Raw genomic sequence first — 21,192 nt, 5'->3', positions numbered from 1 at the left:
CTATCTGTATACCTAGCTATTTGAAGGTGGCATAGCATCACCACAACCTAAGTCCAAAGGGGCCAGTTCTAAGCAGTCTAGGGATTGATGCCAAGAGGAATAGGCAAGATGTTTGGGGCAATTTACTTGCAGCCAGATCGATCCCCAAACTTGTCTAACAGCCGCATCAAGCCCGGTAGAGAGGTTCCAACATCCCAAAGGAAGACTACGACATGTGTGTAGAGAAAGGAGGTGATATGTACCTAACTCAGAAATCCCCCATTACCGTAGGTTGGTGGATGTGGCAGGCCAGTAATTCCATTGTGAGGGCGAAGATCAGTGAGGAGCATGGACAGACCTGTCTGGGGCCTCTTTGTATGGTGAAGCTTTCGGAAATGAGCTGGCTGGTTTTGACCTATGCTGTTGGGTTGCTGTACATTGTGTGGATCCTTCCCATATACCCTGGGCCGAACCCCGTATGTATCGGACAACAGTAGGAAGTCCCAGCTCAGGGTATCAAAGGCCTTTTCAATGTCTAACGATGCTGTTACACGATTGCAGGCCAGGGTAGGGTGCCATGTGTGAGGCAAAATAAGCAGTGGACATTAGTAAAAGTACTTCGTCCAGGAATGAACCCCGATTAATTTACATGCACAAGTGAGGTTATTATGGTTAGCAAGCGGTTTGCTAACACCCACCCTAAGATTTTATAGTCAGGGTTCAAAAGGAGTGATAGGAGCAGATGTCCAATGGGACGCTGCCAGGTTGGAGTAGGACCACCAACAGAGCCTCTTGTAGGGAGGCTGAAAGCTGTTCCAACTCTCTGTCCTCCTCAAGCATCTCCAGCAGGCGTCGAGTGGTATGGGTGTAAAAGGTTGCATATTAATTGACCGGCAGGCTACCTGTGCCCGGTGTTTTGCTCCTAAGTATTTAGAAAATGGCTGCTTTTATTTCAACTAGTTGAAAGGGTTCATCTAGTTTGGCCCACTTAAGTAGGTTGAGTTTGGACAGTGGCCCGTCACGAAGTAATGTCTGAATATGTCCTGGGGCTAATGCTTTGTATAGTTCCTGGTAGTACTCTCAAAATGCTGTATTACCAGCCAACTGTGATGTGACTATCTTGCTGTCATCTAATCTAAGAGCCCCAATCAGGGTCAGCCACCGATCCTTCCTTAGCAGCCATGCCAGCAATCTCCATGAGCGGTCCCTTTCTGTGTGCAGGATTGTCCAAAAGTTGCTTATAGTTGTGTTTCCCTAAACGTGCTTTGGCTTCATTACTAGCTGTCCTACCTGTTGCAGCTGTTTGCCTGTCACCACGCACTTGGCCACCCCTCTCTCCAGGGGTCACAGCTCATGTTCAAGTGCCAACAGTTTCTCCTGTTTGAAATGGCGTCCTCCTCATGAAGTTGCCAGACAGTGGCCCCACACTACAACCTTGTGTGAATCCCATTCTAACGCCATTCTAACGCTCAGGATGGGGTACAGCCTTTATTGCGCTCGAAGTATTTCGAGATGGAGCATATCAGATCTTCGTGGAATGGGTGATGAAGAAGGTCTTCTGTCTGTAATCTCCAGGTAGAGATTGTGGGGCATTGTTTCCACCAGCTCTGGGTAGGCTGCAAGGGGCAGTGATCTGAAAAGATCCATGCTAGGTATTTGGCCCAGGATATTTGTGACCCCAGGTGGTCTGTGCAAAGAAAGAGGCCTACTCTGGTGTGTATATGATGGACCGGGAAATAGTATGAGTAGTCACGATTCAATGAGTGTGGAAGCTGCCATGCGTTGTGTAGGCTGTGGTGGGAAAGCCACTTATAGAACTGTTGTACAGATGCAGGTAGCATTACAGAAAGGGGCCAGACAGGTCGGTCTTCACATTGAGTATGCATTTAAAGTGCCCCTCCCATAATTCCGGCAGATGTGGATCCTGAAAGAGTGTGGGACTGAGCATGTCTAAGAAGACTGGCTAGTAAGTAGAGTTGGGTGCATAAAGTGCGACTAGTGTAAGTGGGGGCCCTGTCCAGGCATCCTTACCATGTATCTCCCTCCCATGCCGACCCTAATATTGTCTGTCACATATGGTACCCCCAACATGATCCATATGAGCACTCCCAGGGCAAAGGCTGTGATTAATGTGTCATACAACTGCCCCTTCCATTTAGGCTGACTGCATGCAGATCTGCTAGAGTTAGGTGTGCTTTCTGTAGCATGGCGATTTGTGTGTGGTGGCATTTGAGATAGGCATAAACATGAAGGCACTTAGTGGGAGTCGCTGTTCCATGCACGTTCCATGTGAGGATGTTGTGTGGTGGGATGTGACTATCATTGGTGGGTGCAATTATGTGGGTGAGTAGTGAGTGATGCAGTCAGGGGGTGGTGCCCTGTTGCTCCCTGCATCTGCAAAGGTGCGCTATGGGGAGAGACATCCCATTCTGTAAATGATGCCATATGGTTGTTACTGTATGTGCTGCTGATGTACCTGTGGACTCTGTTAAACCAATAAGTAACATAATTAAAACAGTACGTCTATGTGGCTGTGTCCCCTCCAGGTCAGAGGACTCATACGACCCTGTCCAAAATTCCCCAACATGTAAACAAGTGAAATATAAAAAAACAAAAGAAAACTCCTCATGGGTGCTCATGTGGGATGTGGAGTTGCTGTTGGGCATTATCTCCTCAGGCTAGGCTCATCTCAGAGCACTGGGCACCTGACCTGTTACTGCAGGTCCAAGTCCTCTCATTACATTAGAACGATAGGTAAGGGTTAGGCACTCCTTTGGTGCCCCACATTGGGTAAGTGGTTAGGGGTGGGTTATAAGGAGTCCACAGGGCCACCCCACATGCACCACATGCACCACACTCATGCTTCTGAATTATTAGTGCCCCAGACCACCGCTCATTGCGCCTCAGTCTTGGGTTATAGCTAGGATGCAAAGTGTCTCGAGGAGGGCAGGACTGCAGGGCCTTCAAGCAATCACAGGGACCCCGAGCAGTGGGCGCGCCCTCTGTAGTTGTTTAGGGGAGCACAATAAGCAAGTTATGCATGTGCGTCATGGCGCTCTCCCCTCAATTTACTTCGTGTCTAGTCCCAGTGCCCCAATGTGAGCTCCGTTCCCTGTGATCTGCTTAGTGGGGGCCCATGCATGCCACGGTGATGAGGTGCTCCAATGGGCCATCCATCCCTGCCAGTGTCCACAGTGATAGGGGCACTACCATTTCTGGGGACCTCTGCATCCCCCACATACTCCTCAGGTGCCCCTGGGTGCCACAAACACTGTTGTACTTGTGCTGAAGTACTTGTGTTAGTGGATGCCTGCGCCGCATGCCCAAGTCACAGGAGATGACTCTGGGGGACACAGCACCCTTTTAGGATGGCAATGGGGCCCATGGTGCTCGGTCAACAGGTTGCTCTGTCAGTCCAGGTCAGTCCAGGTGCACCACAACTGGGAGATGAGCATTACTCCCTTGGTGAGTCATGGCCCCTTCCTTAGGGCACATGTGTCAGGCAGTCCTTGCAGGCCCTATATGCTGGCTTCCTTCGTGGCCATGCCTTACAGGCTTTGCTCCCGATCTCACCTATCAGGTTGAGGTGCTGTCTGGTGGGAAGTGGGGGATGGTCACACAGTCAATGCACCCCTCTGTTGTGCCAGGGGCTTGCAGTGAGGCAGGATGCGGTGTGAGCTCAGACGAGAGCTCATTTACAGAGTGTCCGATGTGGCTGTCATCTTGACCGTACCTCCCTGCTGTTGACCTACGTAATCCACAATATTGCACCAGTAGTAGTGGTCTATAGAAGGAATGATTGTTGGTAGTCGATAGACATGACTGCATCCCTATTGGGTACTCCCATTTCTTTCATCTGTACTGAATCTTCACTGAATCTGTTTGGCAGTCTGGTGAGTTTGTATAACTGCATTGCTCTGCAAACAGCAGGCTATATTTGAATTAATCTGATATTACCTCTCTTTGATATCATTTTCATGTGTGAACCAGAACAGTAAACCGTCATATATGCAATCCATTCTACTAGCTTTAAACCTTGTTGGTGAAAAAGGTATGTATGAGGGGGAGACAGTGCTGACAAATTACTTTTTAGTAAAATTTATGCTGTCAAATTTTTTCCATGTTGCTGGGGCGTTGAATATTGTAAGAATTAGATGGTTCCAAAGAAATTCACTAGGCACTTTAATTTATATATGTGAATGTATATATTTTGATTATAGTGCAAACATGTCAACTACTTTTATTTTTGCATTAGATAGTTTTTTCTGAGTCCTCTAGTTCATTCACCAGAATGGATTGCTAACATGGAAGTCATGACATTATAATTCCTATTTCTAAATGTGAAAATTTCTGTAAGAAAGAGTGGTCACAGATACCCTGCTAATACAAATTAAGGTTGAATTTTGGAAATACTTCCTACTGAAATAACTTATGATATAATTTTTCTGTGTGGTCTTCCTGGGTTTTTTCAGCTTTTTTGGAACTGGTTCCACTGGAATTTTGCCTGTGGTACTATTATACTACTGTTGAGACTTATGCACCCAATTGGCTTTTTTTTCTTTTAGCTAAGACAATGGTAAGTTGGTGTAGGGCGGTACCTGCGGCTTAAAAGAGAAACATCACATGTGATATACATTTACACCTCCCATATTTGTGATTGGAAAAAAGTGGTTACGGGTCCGTCATTTTAGTTTGCTTAACCCTACAGTATTACATGCTGTCTGGCATGTATGTAAACTTAATTTCACACAATTCGGGTATGGAAACTGCTAGGAAATACATTCAAAGGTTGTTTTAAAAGTTATTAAAATTTAGTTCAATAGTCAAGGTAGAATTTTGTAAAAATATTTCACTAGAATTGTCCTATTAAAATTTTAATTGATTTGCCCATTAATTAATTTACAGCATTATGTAGCTATGATTGTGTTTTTAAACTAGCGTACTATTCATGCAACCATGTACATTTATTTTGCATCCATCTCTTCCAAAAGATAGTTTTTCTTTTTATATTTTCTAGCTATTAATTCGTAATTTTTATATATTTTGTAATAAAACTGTTAGTTCACTTAAAACTTGTATTCATCAGAATTATAGTATCCCCGAAATTTAAAATGCGTAAAATAGAAATAGGAAACTATATTGCAGTTAAAGACATCTGCAGTGGACTTTTTTAATTGATGTCACAAAAATGTGAACAATTTTTAAACGAGTTCACTCAGAAATTGCTTGTTGTAAATACTGATGAATAAAAATCCAGAGCATAGGAAACTTCTCATGAAGCATGGGATCTGTGGGTAAGAGCAGGAGTTGGTTTTTTGAACATCTGACACAAAGTGAAGCTTTTTCATTTTTAGGTCTGTAGACAACCAGAACAAGCTACCAATGCTTCATGAGAAAGACACAACCTCACTGGCTATGAAGTGCCAATTGGCCATCTCTAAATTGTTTCAAGCCTATTTATGAACGTGTGAGTCTTCATCCACTAGAGACTCCTTCCTTGGTCAGAAGGAGGTTTCTGACAACCAAAATAATGAATTACTTTGAACGTGGGACTTGGTATTAGGACAAGGAGCACATTTACTGTAATACTGAAGCAATCTCATCGACTACTGAATCCAATTTATCAGATGTACTTTTGTGCCAAAATGTAAGGCTGCAGTAGGAGCATGAACTCAGCATATGGGGTTTTGAGGGACCGTCTCATCTTCAGCATTCTGTCTTGCATGTATCAAGAGTTTGACTTCTCGAAAAAATTCAAGTGCTAAGATAAATACTTTGACTATTGTGATCATTATGGCTTACTCAACCTTCTGCTTAATTGCAGTCTGCACTTACGTTCTGGTCAATCACAAACATTGACTTTGACTAAAACTTTGTATTTTTTCTGCACTTTTTTAAATACATTTTTAAAAATGTAAATGTCTGTTAGAAATGGGGTTTTTGGTTGGCAGTTAGGTTGCCCTCTGTCCAAGCAAGAACCCTCACTCTAGTCAGGGTAAGTCACACACAATCCAAAATCAGCCTGTGCTCACCCTCCGGTAGCTTGGCACGAGCAGTCAGGCTTAACTTAGAAGGCAATGTGTAAAGCATTTGTGCAATAAATCATACAACACCATAGCATAACACCACAAAAATACACCACACAGTGTTTAGAAAAATATAGAATATTTATCTGGGTACTTGTAGGTCAAAACGATCAAAGTTGCAATACGAATTTGTAAAGATATCACTGAAAAGTGATATTAAGTGTCTTTAAGTCTTTTAAAAAGCAATAAAGTGTCTTTCAAGCACAGAGTACCTGGTTTCTGGTGGGAAATCTCCTCAGAGGGCCACAGGAGAAGAGATGCGTGGAAAAAGGGGTGTGTGCGTCGATTTCTCCTCAGCACACACAGACTTGCGTCGTTCTTTTCCACGCGGGGAAGTCGGGCGTCGTTTTCCGGCGCGCAGACAGTCTCTTTTTATGGATCGCGGGGATTACCAGATGTCCCGGGTCTGTGCGTGGATTCTCCTGCTTATTTTCCGGCTGCGCGTCGTTCTGCGGGGCTGCGCGTCGAAGTTTCGATCTCACGGTAGGCGTCGCGTCGATTTCTCCTTGGAAGTCGGGCGGCGTTGTCCTTGCGAGGCCGTGCGTCGAAATTTTGGTCTCACGGCAGGCGTCGCGTCGATTTCTCCTTGGAAGTCGGGCGGCGTTGTCCTTGCGAGGCCGTGCGTCAAAGTTTCGCACTCACGGTAGGCGTCGCGTCGATTTCTCCTTGGAAGTCGGGCGGCTTTGTCCTTGCGAGGTTGTGCGTCGAAGTCTCGATCGTCCCGAGGGCGTCGCGTTGATCAGCGTCGGTGTGCGGCGTTTTTCTCACCGCGAAACAAGCTGTGCGTCGAAATTTTCGGCGCACGGAGCGTCCACGTGAAAGGAAGAAGTCTTTTTGGTCCTGAGACTTCAAGGAACAGGAGGCAAGCTCTATCCAAGCCCTTGGAGAGCACTTTCACAGCCAGACAAGAGTTCAGCAAGGCAGCAGGGCAACAGCAAGACAGCAGTCCTTTGGAGAAAGCAGACAGGTGAGTCCTTTGAGCAGCCAGGCAGTTCTTCTTGGCAGGATGTAGTTTCTGGTTCCGGTTTCTTCTCCAGCAAGTGTCTAGTGAGGTAGGGCAGAGGCCCTGTTTTATACTAAGTTGTGCCTTTGAAGTGGGGGTGACTTCAAAGAGTCTCTAAGAAATGCACCAAGTTCCCTTTCAGCTCAATCCTGTCTGCCAGAGTCCCAGTAGGGGGTGTGGCAGTCCTTTGTGTGAGGGCAGGCCCTCCACCCTCCCAGCCCAGGAAGACCCATTCAAAATGCAGATGTATGCAAGTGAGGCTGAGTACCCTGTGTTTGGGGTGTGTCTGAGTGAATGCACAAGGAGCTGTCAACTAAACCTAGCCAGACGTGGATTGAAGGGCACAACAAGATTTTAGTGCAAAGAAATGCTCACTTTCTAAAAGTGGCATTTCTAGAATAGTAATATTAAATCCGACTTCACCAGTCAGCAGGATTTTGTATTACCATTCTGGCCATACTAAATATGACCTTCCTGCTCCTTTCAGATCAGCAGCTGCCACTTCAACAGTGTATGAGGGCAGCCCCAATGTTAGCCTATGAAGGGAGCAGGCCTCACAGTAGTGTAAAAACGAATTTAGGAGTTTTACACTACCAGGACATATAACTACACAGGTACATGTCCTGCCTTTTACCTACACAGCAACCTGCTCTAGGGGTTACCTAGGGCACACATTAGGGATGACTTATATGTAGAAAAAGGGGATTTCTAGGCTTGGCAAGTACTTTTAAATGCCAAGTCGAAGTGGCAGTGAAACTGCACACACAGGCCTGGCAATGGCAGGCCTGAGACAAGGTTAAGGGGCTACTGAGGTGGGTGGCACAACCAGTGCTGCAGGCCCACTAGTAGCATTTAATCTACATGCCCTAGGCACATGTAGTGCACTCTAATAGGGACTTATAGGTAAATTAAATAGTCAATCATGGATAAACCAATCAATAGTACAATTTACACAGAGAGCATATGCACTTTAGCACTGGTTAGCAGTGGTAAAGTGCTCAGAGGTCAAAAGCCAACAACAGTAGGTCAGAAAAAATAGGAGGAAGGAGGCAAAAAGTTTGGGGATGTCCCTGTCAAAAAGCCAGGTCCAACAATGTCCAATTCCCTTAATCAGATTTTTGACATGTTTGTGTTATTTTGCATATTAACTCTTTCTCGATACCTAGCAATTGGTTTAAGCATTTCTGTACTTGTGTCTGTTGTTTATTACTGCTTGAGCCTTTCACATCATTTTTTGGAGAACACCTGCAGTTTGTACGATAGCTATTATCTAGCTATTGTCTTATTAAATTGGTGGGGTAACCCCTTCAAATGACTAAATGCATAACTTGCAGTGATTTGAATAGATAGGATGTATTGCTATGTTTGATGTGCTTAGTGGGTAGTTGGTGTTGTGTACACTGTGTAGTTGTGATATCTTAGTGGCTTTTTTGTGTTTTACAGGGCAGAATGTTGGTGTGTTTAACAGTATGTAGATTTGTTAAATTATTCTTTTTTGTTTTCAGTTTTGGTGCTAGTGAAGGTAAGTGTCTGTCCAGAGCTGTTTAGAGCAGTCTACATTCACACATCCACATAAACAGTTGATCGCATACTCTGTAAAATAACAGTATAACACTACACTGGTCTAGAACTACATATTTGTGATTTAGATTTTATTATCAATAGGCTATTGAACAAATTACGTATTTTTAATTTTAGTTTGTGTTTTTCTTACTATAAAATGTTTTTCTTATACACATAGACAAGTATTGTATTTTGTTCACTTGTTAAGCTACACATTTAAATTTTGGAACATTCCAATGTAATGGTGTTAACAACTTTTTAAAATTAGTTTATTTTAGCAAAACACATTTAAAAATATCAACAACATTACCATTGTTTGGTCTTACCTAAAGCTTTGTGTTTTTAGTGTTGCTGAGACACTCACTTTTTAGGTTCTAAATTAGATTTTCCTCTCCACCGTTGTAGCTATGAGCAAAGACTCATTAGCAGTGCTCACAAAATTCAACACAAGAGACTCTTTCAAATGCAGATATTAGTGTTGTTGTCATGTCTGATATCTTTGTGCAGTGTGCCTAGCCTTCTGCTCCAGGGCCCTACATGCATTTTGCAAGCCACAGGTATCAACCATCCTTTTAGAATGAAAAAAACACTTCAGTTTCTAACGTGCATTATGCACATTGATAGCTTTTTAAAAGGTTAAGTTACACTCAACCAATCAGAAGGGTAAGAATGACAAGCAGGGAGAAGTTAGGTAAGCCTGGCATGGACAGCTGGCAGAGGAGAGGACAGATTGAGTTGGAGGAAGTACTGGGTGTGTTGAAAGAACTGGACAAGAGAAATGCCAGGTAAAGAAGAGACGCTGAGTGTGTGAGAGGTAGGGTCGGGATTAGAAGCCATGTCAAGGGAGTGCTGAATGGGGCGAGTTAGAAAGAAAGCTAGAGAGCAGGATGTAGAATGAACTAAGTATGCGTACACTAATTTACCTTATTGCTCTTGGCTGCAAGTCAATAACAGTTGTTAAGTTGATTATGCACATGTATGCAACATTGCCTTTAGAATGTTCCTGAAGCAGTGGCCAATAACACTCAGTTTAGTGTACTAGTCTCCAGAAATTACTTACAAGCTGTACAGCATTTTAAAAGGGGCAGTGAGTCTATAATTATAGCAGCACTGAAGATTGCCTGAGACTGTTAAAGACTATCACTGGTCAAGAATAAAAAAAACTGAACTATTGATAAGGAAATGAACAGATTGTTGGACTTTGCAGGAAATTTCTCCTTTTGGCATGATCAACCCCTGCTGATTTTTTGACTCTGATAACCTGGCCCCATGCATGTGCTCTGATCTCTAAAATATGTTGACATTGTTTACTGTCCTAATTATCATATTTAACTGATGTATAAGTCACTAGCATAGGTACAACACATACCAAGGTCCTGTAAGTTAAACCCTACCTGTTTACTACAGCACCCATTGTGCCACCCACTACAGTGGTAGTGCAAGCATGACTGCATGCTTAATATTGTAGAAAGGGAGTGTCCATTTTAAACTGCAGATTTAATCTGTCAAAATAATGCCCTTTTGACAGGCTTAAACCTTCTTCTTAAATATTAAGAAGCCACCCCCAAGTAGGTCGTAATGCCCATAAGGCAGGGTGCATGGTGATGAAAAGTAGGGCATGAAAATGTTTAATGTTAAATATGTCCTTACAGTGAAAAAGTCCCAATACTATTTTCATTGTTGTAAGACTGTCTGTTCCATAGCAAAACATAAGTTTACATAATTACATTAACAATGTTAATTTAGGTTAGGAAACAGCTAGAAATATAATTCAAAGGCTCTTTTAAGTAGTCCATTCAAATCTAAGTTAATGGTAAAATCAATATTAATAACCAATAACAAAAAGGTATTTTTATAAAGTTACCTAATACCTGTTGTTAGACTCGGCATTCTTGGCTGATCTCGCTTAACTTTTTGCCTCTGCTTCCCAGGCTATTGATGTGTGCTTGAGTCTTTTTTTGCTGTTTTTGATATTCTTGGCACTTTACCACTGCTAACCAGTGCTAAAGTGCAAGTGCTCCTATGTAAAATGTATGTGTAAATTGGCTTGTCTTTGATTGGCATATTTGATTTACTAGTAAGTCCCTAGTAAAGTGCACTAGATGTGCCCAGGACCTGTAAATCAAATGCTAGTAGTGGGCCTGCAGCACTCGTTGTGCCACCCCACATTAGTTGCCTTGTAAACATGGCTCACACCTGCCACTGCAGTGTCTGTGTGTGCAGTTTTAAACTGCTAATTCGACTTGGCAAGTGTACCCACTTGCCAGGCCTGAACCTTCCCGTTTCATACATGTAAGGCACCCCTAAGGTACTCCTTAGGTAGCCCCATGGGCAGGGTGCAGGGTATGTTAAAGGTGTGACATGTACTGATGTGTGTTACATGTCCTTACAGTGAAATACTGATAAATTCAGTATTCACTGTTGCAAGGCCTATCTCTCTAATAGGTTAACTTGGGGGCTGCCTTTAAATATGCTTAAAGTGCAGACTCCCTTTTAGAGCAGATAGAGGTGTGGAGTTTGGGGTCTCTGAACTCACAATTTAAAAATGCATATTTTGGTGAAGTTGGTTTTTAGATTGTTGAAAATGCCCCTTTTAGAAAGTAGGCATTTTCTTGCTTAAACCATTCTGTGACTGTGCCTGTTTGTGGATTGCCTGTGTGGGTCAGTTTGACAGTTGGGCTGTTTGTGAATCCCCCCTAGACAGTGAGACAAAGGGAGCTGGAGAGTAGTCTGCATATCCTGATGAGCCATCTGTGCTAGAGTGGAGGGAGGAGTGGTCACTTACACCTGAATGGACTGTGCCTGCCCTCTCACAATGCAGTCTCCAACACCCTGGTGTATGTCTGGGGTCTGGCCCCAGAGACTTTCCTTTGAAGTAGGCCTACTTCAAAGGCAGAAAGGGGTATAAGTATTGGACCCAAAACTGCTGAAAGTTAGATCACTTCTGGAACAAAGAGGAACCTCTGCCTAGGATAAGAGCTGAAGAGCTGAGGAGGAGTGCGGCCCCTGCCTCTGACTGTGTTTTGTTGGGCTATCTTGCAGTTGCCGCTTCTGCCTGTGAAAGGGGACAAAGACTGGAGTTTGTGGTATAATCCTGCTTATGAAGAATCTCCATGGGCTCGAACTGGGCTTGCCTCCTGTTTTGAAGTCTCAGGGCCATCAAAGGCTTCCTCTGCTAACATCTGGACTCTCTGCTGAGACTCCTGCCCTGCCAAGTGGTGCCCTATCCAGTCCCTGAGCCCTTGAAAGGTGAAGTTGGCAGACAAGAGCTGAAAAGTCACGCACAGAATGCCGTGCGGGGAAATATTTAACACACCATCTGCAAAGTGGCTTACAAATGACGCCCCACCGGCCTCGTGATTGAAATCGACGTTCCACCTGCATCGTGACTGGGAGATCGAGGTATTGCGGCTGTAGAAATGACGTGCAACACCCACTTGCAGTTGCTGATAGCAACGTAAACCCCACGCAGTGCAGTTTTCTAACACCGTGCAACCGGATTTTGCACGTATTGTCCCTGGACGTCAAAGTCAACCCAACTCTGCGCAGATCCGAGGTGCCCCGCCCGGAAATTGACACATCGCTCTGTTGCAAGGGAGAAAAATTACGCATCGCTGACCAAACTGGAATAAAAACAACGCACAGTCTCCCTTGCGAGGAAGGAATCAACGCATCGCTGTCTTGTCTGACGGACACTCGCCCGTGCAGCTTTATTTTTGATGCAAACCAGGTACTTTCTGCAAAATCATCCTTCCCATTTTTTTCTGTGGAGTAAGACTTTTATTCTTTTGAAAATTCATATTTTGATTTGTGTATGTTGTATTTTTGTTGTTTTGGTCTTGTTTGATTTAAATAAATATTGCCTATTTTTCTAAACTGGTTTGATGTCCATTTTGAGTATTTTCTTTGTATTACTGTGTGTATTGGTACAAATACTTTACACATTGCTTCTGAGTTAAGCCTGTCTACTTGTGCCAATGTACCAAGAGGGTGAGTGGGGGTTAACCAGTTGTGTTTCTCCTTTTCCCTGACTAGAGTGAGAGTCCTTGCTTAGACAGGGTAACCTGGCTGCCAACCGACGACCCCATTTCTAGCACCTGTCTAAAGCCTTGGGATGCCCATTTGCATGACCTCCAGCTGTCATCTGGTAGCTGAACTTGTTTAACTTCAAAGAGGCCTACCCTGTCACAAGCAAATGATAGCTGACACCTAGATAGGGTCCATCTTTTCCTACCCCAATCAGAAAGGCACCAATCTCAGTGGGAAAGGAGCTGTCCCCCAGGTTTGAAAAGACCACAGAGGAGTAGTAGCTCAATTCCTTGGTCACACCTCTGGGGTAGGCACATAAGCTCTGTACAAATGAAGAAGGGTTCTGCCATGCTAGATTTAGATAGAGAGGTGCAATGTGGGAGTTTTTATTGTAAGGCGAACAGGAACTATCACAAATGTGGAATTTTGTCTGTATTGACCAGAGACGGGCCAGGAGTTTTCTCTACCACAAACTGGTGGAAGGCATAAATGTGGCACCACTCAGCACTTTCTTTAAAACACTACTGGGCCTGTGGAAGGCAGAAGAATGACCACACCTTCTGTGGAGACTTGTCAAGAGACTGAAGGGCTGGGCCTGCTCCCTCCTTTTAGCCAGAGAAAAGTAGTGGATTACAAGGGGCAGATGGCTAACCTCCTGTTAAACTACAGGGCTGCAAAAATCTGCAAATAGCTCATTTTCCAGAAGACCCCAGCTGATCAGTTCCATCTCAACCTGCAGTGGATCCTGCTGGAGGCTTCTGATAGAGTGAGTCTTGACTCCCAAGTGCCGTTCCTGAGGTCTTGGGAGCCTTGACTGTGACAAAGTGTACTCCTCCAAACATCCTGTGAAACTTGGGCCCTTGAAACATTTCGGCTCCTAAGACCACCGGGGAACAGGGAAAACCTGCCATGTCGATTCGACAAAGGTACGTTGCTGCTGGGGCAATGATTCAAGCTGTTCCCATTCGGAGCTTTTCTGCTGCAGCAGATCAGTTTCAGTGGCACATCGTAGAGAGGTTTTCCAGGATTTTAGCGTCCTCTTCAGCTTCAGCTTGCAACCTTGCCCCACAGAAGGACTCCAAGCTCCAAAAAAGTGTATTTGTCCAAATGTAGAAATCTTCGTCAGGCAAAGGCACTGAATGTTTGCGGCCAAAAAGAAACCTTCCTTGGGCACAAATGTTGAATTTCTCCCATTTCCCGCCAGAAATCAATGGCCACACTAGGACCACATCCAGTGGCTAACCAGCCTCATGGAACCTTTCTGGGCCAAAGCATACTGAACTACTCAGTTGAGGATTTTTGATTTCTAATTCAGAGACTAAGGGCCTCATTACGAGTTTGGAGGTCCGACTGTCGGACTGCCAATACTGTGGTCTGGAGGCTGCCACCAAGTCAGCGGTCTCCAGACCACTGTATTATGATGTTCTCGCAGTGCTGGTGGGACAGTCAGTGCAGCAGCATTGGCTTCGACTCTGAAAGAGAGCCCAGGCCAATGCCAGCTGCACTGACTGTGCTGGCAGCAGACTTGGAATGCGCACTGTCTGCCGTGGCAGTCATTGCTCATTACAACTGTGCTGACAGGGGGGCCTCTGCACTGCCCATGACATGGGCTTGGGCAGTGCAAGGGCCCCTGTGTATGGTTTCTCTGCCTTTCTGCTGGCCTTTTCATGGTGGGGTCTCGCCATGGAAATGCCAGTGGAAAGGCAAGTCGTAATCAGCATGGCGGTGCCGACAGCAGCACTGCAGTGTATGACCACGACTTGCACCGCCGCCAATCTGTCGGGATCCATGATCCTGGCAGTGGTGGCGGTCTTGTGACAGTCCGACCGCCAGCATAGTAATCTGGGGGTCAAGATGCCACTGCAGGTGGAGCGGTTTTAGGACTGCTGTACTCGTAATAAGGCCCTAAGTCAGAAGGTAAATCTTGCAACAGGTTGAAACATGGGCTCCTTGTCTGCACTGTTCCCCATTATGGACCAGATGATCTTGTTTGGCGCTTAATGCTTTTTGTTGCTATTTTTATTAAAACGTTTTAAAATTGAAATCCCTGGTTCCCCTTATAAGGTTTGTATCATCTTCATGTCATTCTCTTCATTAAAGTACTCTCTATGATTATATATTGGAGTGGGAGTTTCATTGAGCTTCATTTTTTTTACATTTTAACTGTTTGGTGCTTCTAATCGCTTTACACATTTTCTTAAATTAAGCCTATATACTCTGAACCATAGCTGCCAGGGGTTGAGCTTAGTTTTAAATTACTGAAACCTTTACTGGACCTAACAAGATCGTGAAATTATTACTTGTGGTAGATTCCCATCCACTCCACCCCCACACTTTCTCACAGGCTGAATAACCCTTATCAATAGAGAGTACTTTTATGTTTATATCTTTCTGAAATGAATCTTCTCATGAAGCCTTCCAGTTCCTGGTCACATACTTCACAAGCAAAGGAGGATAACCGTGAATGATAAATACAATTTTATATTTATAACAATTTATGCTAATTTTTGGAATCGGTACTCTTGATAGCCAAATTAATGAGTTATTGTACAGTATATAGTGCAATGTATAGTGCACAAAACACTTTCATTAATACCCAAATGTTTCTTTTTTATGCAGGATGAATAAGAGATATCTACAGAAAGCAACAAAAGGAAAACTGCTTATAGTAATATTTGTTGTAACGCTGTGGGGGAAGTTAGCAGCCGGGGCAAACCATCATAAAGGTATGTGCATCTCATGTTTTAATATAATTAATATAGCACTAGATGTGTACTAACTAGATTTGTACTAACTGCTATATTGGTGATACCACAAGCTCATGTTAAAAGGTCAAGTCATTTCCTGGGCTTCCACAAAGTGAGAGAAGAATGAGATGCATCAGTACACCTGGCTGAGGGAGGGGCAGAATGGAAAGACAGCTTAACAGCACCTAAGTATACGTATTCTAAGGTGTTTATTGAGCTTGTAGATGGTCAATAGCCCTTGACATTCCTATGCTTTCTTATCTATGATGTGGAGTCAACATTGTGATAAAGGGCAATTACAAGTGTTACTGAGTGGTCCAAGATTGAAATGAACCTATATGAAGGATATCTTTCTTAACAGAGTTGGTGGCAGCCATATTGATGCCACTGGCTCTCTCAGCACTGTCTGCAACCATCAACATTCTGTCAGAGAAGATAGAGGTCAGGAGCAAAGCTGAGTCTGGTCTTCCCTGTTGATGTGCAGCATTGAGGGTAAAAAGAGTCAATTACCAGTAGTAAACTAAGGCATGTCTAAATTATGTTGAAGCTTAGTTGAAAATGTCCTTTTGCAATCAAGATAGCAGTCACGATGGATGATTATATCACTCACTGTTCTGACTTATCGCTCTAGCCATGATCCTTTATGGGCATGCATGCAAATCCGCAACCCTACTAGAAAATTAGCACTGATTATTCTACTTGGTCAGTGCAAGGAACTTGGAAATATATGTCTATCAAAGTGTGTCTTTGTCTAAAAAGCCAATAAATTCTTGATTTCAGATTGTGTTATGGGCAGTCGAAAGGGTTTGTGTTCATGGGCAGGTTCATCACCCACAGCAATTAGATACTGACATTTTGAACCCTACAGGAAAGAAGACACAACACAAGAATTGGCTGTCTTGTAGTGGAATCCGCTGCCTCCTAATCTCTGTAGGGCCTTCACCCAACTGCCACTGCGGCATGAAAAAGTACTTGTTGTCCAATATATTTGGGTGTTAACAGACCACGTTCATCTCCCCTATATGGCGACTAGCAGAGATGCACCCTGCAGGTGCCCGTAAATCTTTGGCAGTCTAAAGTGGTCTGTTTTGTTCTCTCTTGTATACCTTCTGGTGTTTATTAACAAATTATTAATACACTCTTCATCTATGTCAAATTCTACTTATGCAACCTGTTCCATATAAACACACGTTCGCCCAGATGACATCCATTCCACTACTTGATTGCCAGCCATGCATAGAATGCTAGAGGTAACTCTCCTTATAAAACAATATGTAAAACCTATAGCACATCACGGACACAACATGCATTGCAGACCAGGTCGAAGGTCTTATTTAAGCCTGGTGGAGGCCACTGATGATTGAGTTGGTGCGGTTTAAATAAAGAACTCAGTTCAATCACACTTTGTCAATGCAGTCCATATCACTTATTTGTGGTGTTTCGTATAGCGCTACTTACAATGTACTGTAGTGCAACTTCTGAGCGCTGGGCTATTCACGATAAGAATAAAACTACCAGGCAGGAAAGAAAAAAAATAAGTCCAGAACGATTAGGATCCGAAATTCACCCTTCTTCAGATATAGGCCCAGGGTAAAATGAGCACTTAAATAGCTGGGATTTTAGTCCTGTAAATTAAACACTCAAATATCAGGTAGTCATCTCTGGCCACTTCCTTGAAAGATGGCTTTAAGGCTACTAGATTTGCTGGAATTAAATTTGCCAACCCTTGGGAGTGGGGGGTGAGGTGGCCAGATACTTTCACCTTTGCGCATACAAAGCTCTCATGCATATTGTTTACTGTCTGCAAATGTCATAGTCGTCTCCCTGCAGACGAGAATGGAGCAAGCCATCGCGCTGCCTTCGCAACACACAGCCCTCCTCGAGCACACACATCTCCAAGGAAAAGGAGCGTGGCAGCTTGTTTTTCCCTGTCTTGGGTATGAATAAACAGACTCCCCTGAAACCCTAGACCTTCAGGTGTGCAGCGAGCTGAACATATGCACCAAATTAGTGTTGCATGAACACTGGCACCTTAGGGGAGCTGGGGAGCTCAGCGGAATACGCCCAATCTGGCATATTACTCCAGCGCTGTAATCATGTGGTAATGCCAGCCCAGATGGGAGGACTGTTTTAAAGATGTTAAGACGTGCACCTGTCCCTCGGGCGCCTTCATAAGAGCCATCATCTTAGGATGCACTGATCTGTAGCAAGCGCTGCGCCTGTGTAGGCGACTCATTGCGATTGTACTAACTGGGCAATTAACTGAGCTTACAATTAAAAGTCATATGTTCGCAAGGGTGGCCTTCGGAGCCGTTGCGCCGCGTCCAAAGAAAGGCTGCTTTTTGAGTTTCTGCCATTTCCCATTTGTGAAACGTTCACCAACAGATACCCACCGCCGCTCCTGGATGTTTGTTTAGACTTTAAGATGATGAAAGAGATCTTACACCGACTGCGAGTCTGTGATTTAAAGACGTGTGTTTTGAGTGTGGAAGGGCATGGCAGCGAGAGCAGGCCTACTTCAAGATCACACCACTGTGGGGAAATGCAAGTAATGGCAGTAAAGTGGACACCGACTGCATCGGAGCCTTTTCAACACGTCCGCGCTGAACTTTGCGCCTTCAAATTTAGTATGTCAAGGGACACGGTTGGATGTTTTCAAATGTCTTTTGTGTTTTTTGTTGAATGGCGTTGTTATGGCAATTTAGGTTTTTTCCTGCTCTTTAATGCACATTTAACATCCTAGTTGTTATTCGCTGGAGAAATACTGTGGGGGAGAAAAAAGTGCCAGAACAGTGGAAATATTCTTAATCAATAAGCGACTACCAGTATCGCGACTAAAGGAAGAGATTTGAGGGAAGAGGTCGCCCCGACAATGAAGGCCAGCCATTGGCACGCCCTACGAGTGCGCGCGGGAGGAAAGTGCCTTGGCATCTAATTCAGTGCATACAGACAGGTTATATAGTCAGGATATTGAAAACACACCTAATTCATATTGCAGGCTCCTCATCCCAGTACAAAGGCATGCATAAAACTCTGCTGAATCCTGGTTTTGTTTGCTTTTTTCAATCTTATATGACCGCAACCACACTCTTCAAAAAAAATGTTCAAGATGCAGAGCAAAATCATTTATTTTATGTAAATGAGAGTTTTATTGCTTACCCGAGCTTCTAGAAGTCTTAAGCATATTTTAATTTGAATGCATTGTAACCATGGTTATCAATGTTTGGCGGCACATGGCCTACTAACTGCGCGCGCTCTCACAATGGATTCTGTCTCGGAACAACTGTAACAAAACTCATAGGTCGCTGATGTACAACTAAACTTCTTAATCACTGGAAGTTGCGAATAGGTAATTCAAAAAATATAACAGCCCAAAGTACCCTTTCCGAACACTGTTTGATTAGCCACTTACATAGGTGAGTAAATGAACATACGCAGTTGCTTATCTCTGCAGGGGCAAGTGTAAATAACACATTTCTTATTTCTTTCACACCAAACCACTACACATGATCATAAACAGCGCAAGTCTTTTAATCTGCAAAACTCCTTGGCATCAATTAACATATCCAGCAAGCAGCAAAATCACCCCCCATTTCGAGAGCCCCCGGAAGGCTTCTCCTCACAACCTGTTACTTCCTCTCTAATCCCACTTTTCACTCCATGGAATGGTTAATTAGCGATGAAGAGGTGGCTGGAGACATTTTCTTTCTGAAAGTTGTAGATTCTCAATAAAGACATAACAGTACCCCACGTCCACCCCCTCCACCACCACCTGGATAAAACCCCTGTTCCTTGGCAGTGGGGATGCGTGAGGAGCGCTACTGCACGTGAGGTGTTACGGGTGTGCTTTCGTGCTGCTGCTCTGCGCCGATAATTACGCACTTATTTTTAACATAGCGGTGGCATGGAGGCTGCTTAAGCGCTTGGGAATTTGAGGGTATTTAGACATATGGCAGTAAAGAAATGACAAAACACTAGTGTTTACAGTGCTCATGTTGTGGTGCATGTTTGCAACTGCGCTTCTAGATGATTCACTCTTCGTGACCGATTGACCCGTTATTTCCCGCTTTCACAGGGAGCCGCACACTGGGCACCCGGGGCGGACTGCACGAATCCCGAGAAGGGATGGACAGGGGGAATAATCCGAATTAGAAGACCAGCTTGCACATCTTGTGTATGGATGTTTCCAGGACTTTAAGTGGGACGAAAAGACTCGGTGGGGTGGGTGGGTGTCTCAAGGGGACGTATCTGAAGTAATTAAGGGCGTGGCTGGAAAACACATAAGATAAAAATCTGTGCTTAGTATAGTGTGCCTTCTTTCTGGCACTGCTTCCAGATATGTACTGCAACAAGTAACATTGCACCTACACCAAGCCAGAACTATTTGCTTTGTCAATAGTTGTTAGTTGCATACATTAAATAAGCCATAACATCCTGAAAATGCTTCTTTTTTAAATGATGAGACTGAAAGAACTAATATGGGTTTCTTTGAAGTTACATCAAAGGCAGTGCGGGGTGGTACTGCTGCACAGTTAAGATTTTTTTTTTACTCTGAGGGTGAGGGCGAAAATGGAGAGCCCAATATGGACTTGTCTCGGCATCTGCTTTTTAGAACGGCCAGTGCTCAGCACCGTCAGGACCCGGTTCACTTAAACCCTGTATGTTTCCATTCATAACAAACAGCACTCACCACATCAACAATTTGCACCAGTAACATCTTAAGGATTTGTGGGATCCTGGGCTTATTTATTTTGAGACACCCTTTTTGGAAAAACTTTAAATTCATAACCCCCTTTTCAATCTTTCTTTAGGGCTAATAATATTGAGTTATATGTTAAACTGGCAGAAATGGAAAAACATAAAAACAGCTGAAAGCTCAAACTGCCTGGTGTCTACCACTTCTTATTTTAGTTTGCATCTAGTATCTTTACTTAATACAAATACTAAGTGGAATTCAGTGTCTAAGCAGCTTGTTACTCCCATTGTAGGAGAAGTATACCGAGCCAGCTTGTTAGATTTTAGAGGACTAGCACATAATAATAATATAAGACATATGCACATACCACTTTACCTTGTGGCTTTACTTGCCAAATATTTGTAATCACAAATGTCCCCTCAGCAACAGTGAACATCAAAGTGCTACTCTGAAGATTTTCACTATTCCATTAGTTAAAATGTAATAACTTTCTCATCGTTTCTCTTTCCCTGCCTAGTCCCTCTTCTCCTCTTTAAATGTGTACACTTCTCTGGCTATACAGTTACACGTGACTCTTCTGAGTAAGAGAAATGGGATGGGGCAGGGTACAGGAGATGGACAAAGACATAAAAAGAACTGTATGGTAAGAGAATTAATGTAGAGCAAGAAGGGCGTAGAGAAAGAGATGATGAAGAAGAATCTGTGAGGTAGGTAGGGAAGTACAGGAATAGAGAAAGGTGAGATAGCCAGACAGAAATAGAGGTAGGAAAGGGAGATGTAGGTAAATAAAGGTAGAGAAGTAGCTAAGATTTTAGAGTGCAGTAGAGAGGTAGAGAGAGAGAGAGAGCAATAAGGAAAAGCAAATGTAGAGAAAGGCAGAGGAGCGCAGTACCCCAAAGGGTGAGTTAGGAAGAAAGGTAATATAGAAAAAGAGGACAACTAGATAGATAAAGGTAGTGAGAGGTAGGAGTAGGTAGAGAGACTTGAAAAAAACAAAACAAAGAGATGAAAGGTACAGAGAGCAAATTGAGAGGAAGTACAGAAATATGGGCCAAGGAAAAGTGAAACACACAGAGGACGGCGAAGGAT

General features: G+C 43.8%; 1 protein-coding gene across 1 annotated transcript in view; it reads left to right on the top strand.

Annotated features, from left to right (window-relative positions):
* The window catches only part of TAFA2 (TAFA chemokine like family member 2), a 1,054,087-nt gene that overhangs the window by 696,702 nt on the left and 336,193 nt on the right, over window positions 1-21,192 (top strand). Inside the window, exon 4 of the mRNA XM_069229068.1 lies at window positions 15,280-15,386. Coding sequence (XP_069085169.1) covers window positions 15,280-15,386 — 107 coding nt within the window. The remainder of the gene's footprint in view (window positions 1-15,279; window positions 15,387-21,192) is intronic.

This window comes from Pleurodeles waltl, chromosome 4_1, assembly GCF_031143425.1.
Source record: "Pleurodeles waltl isolate 20211129_DDA chromosome 4_1, aPleWal1.hap1.20221129, whole genome shotgun sequence".
In the NCBI taxonomy this organism is placed as follows: Eukaryota; Metazoa; Chordata; class Amphibia; order Caudata; family Salamandridae; genus Pleurodeles; species Pleurodeles waltl.
The sequence above is the reverse complement of the archived record's forward strand: the minus strand, read 5'-3'. Positions and strand labels throughout refer to the sequence as shown.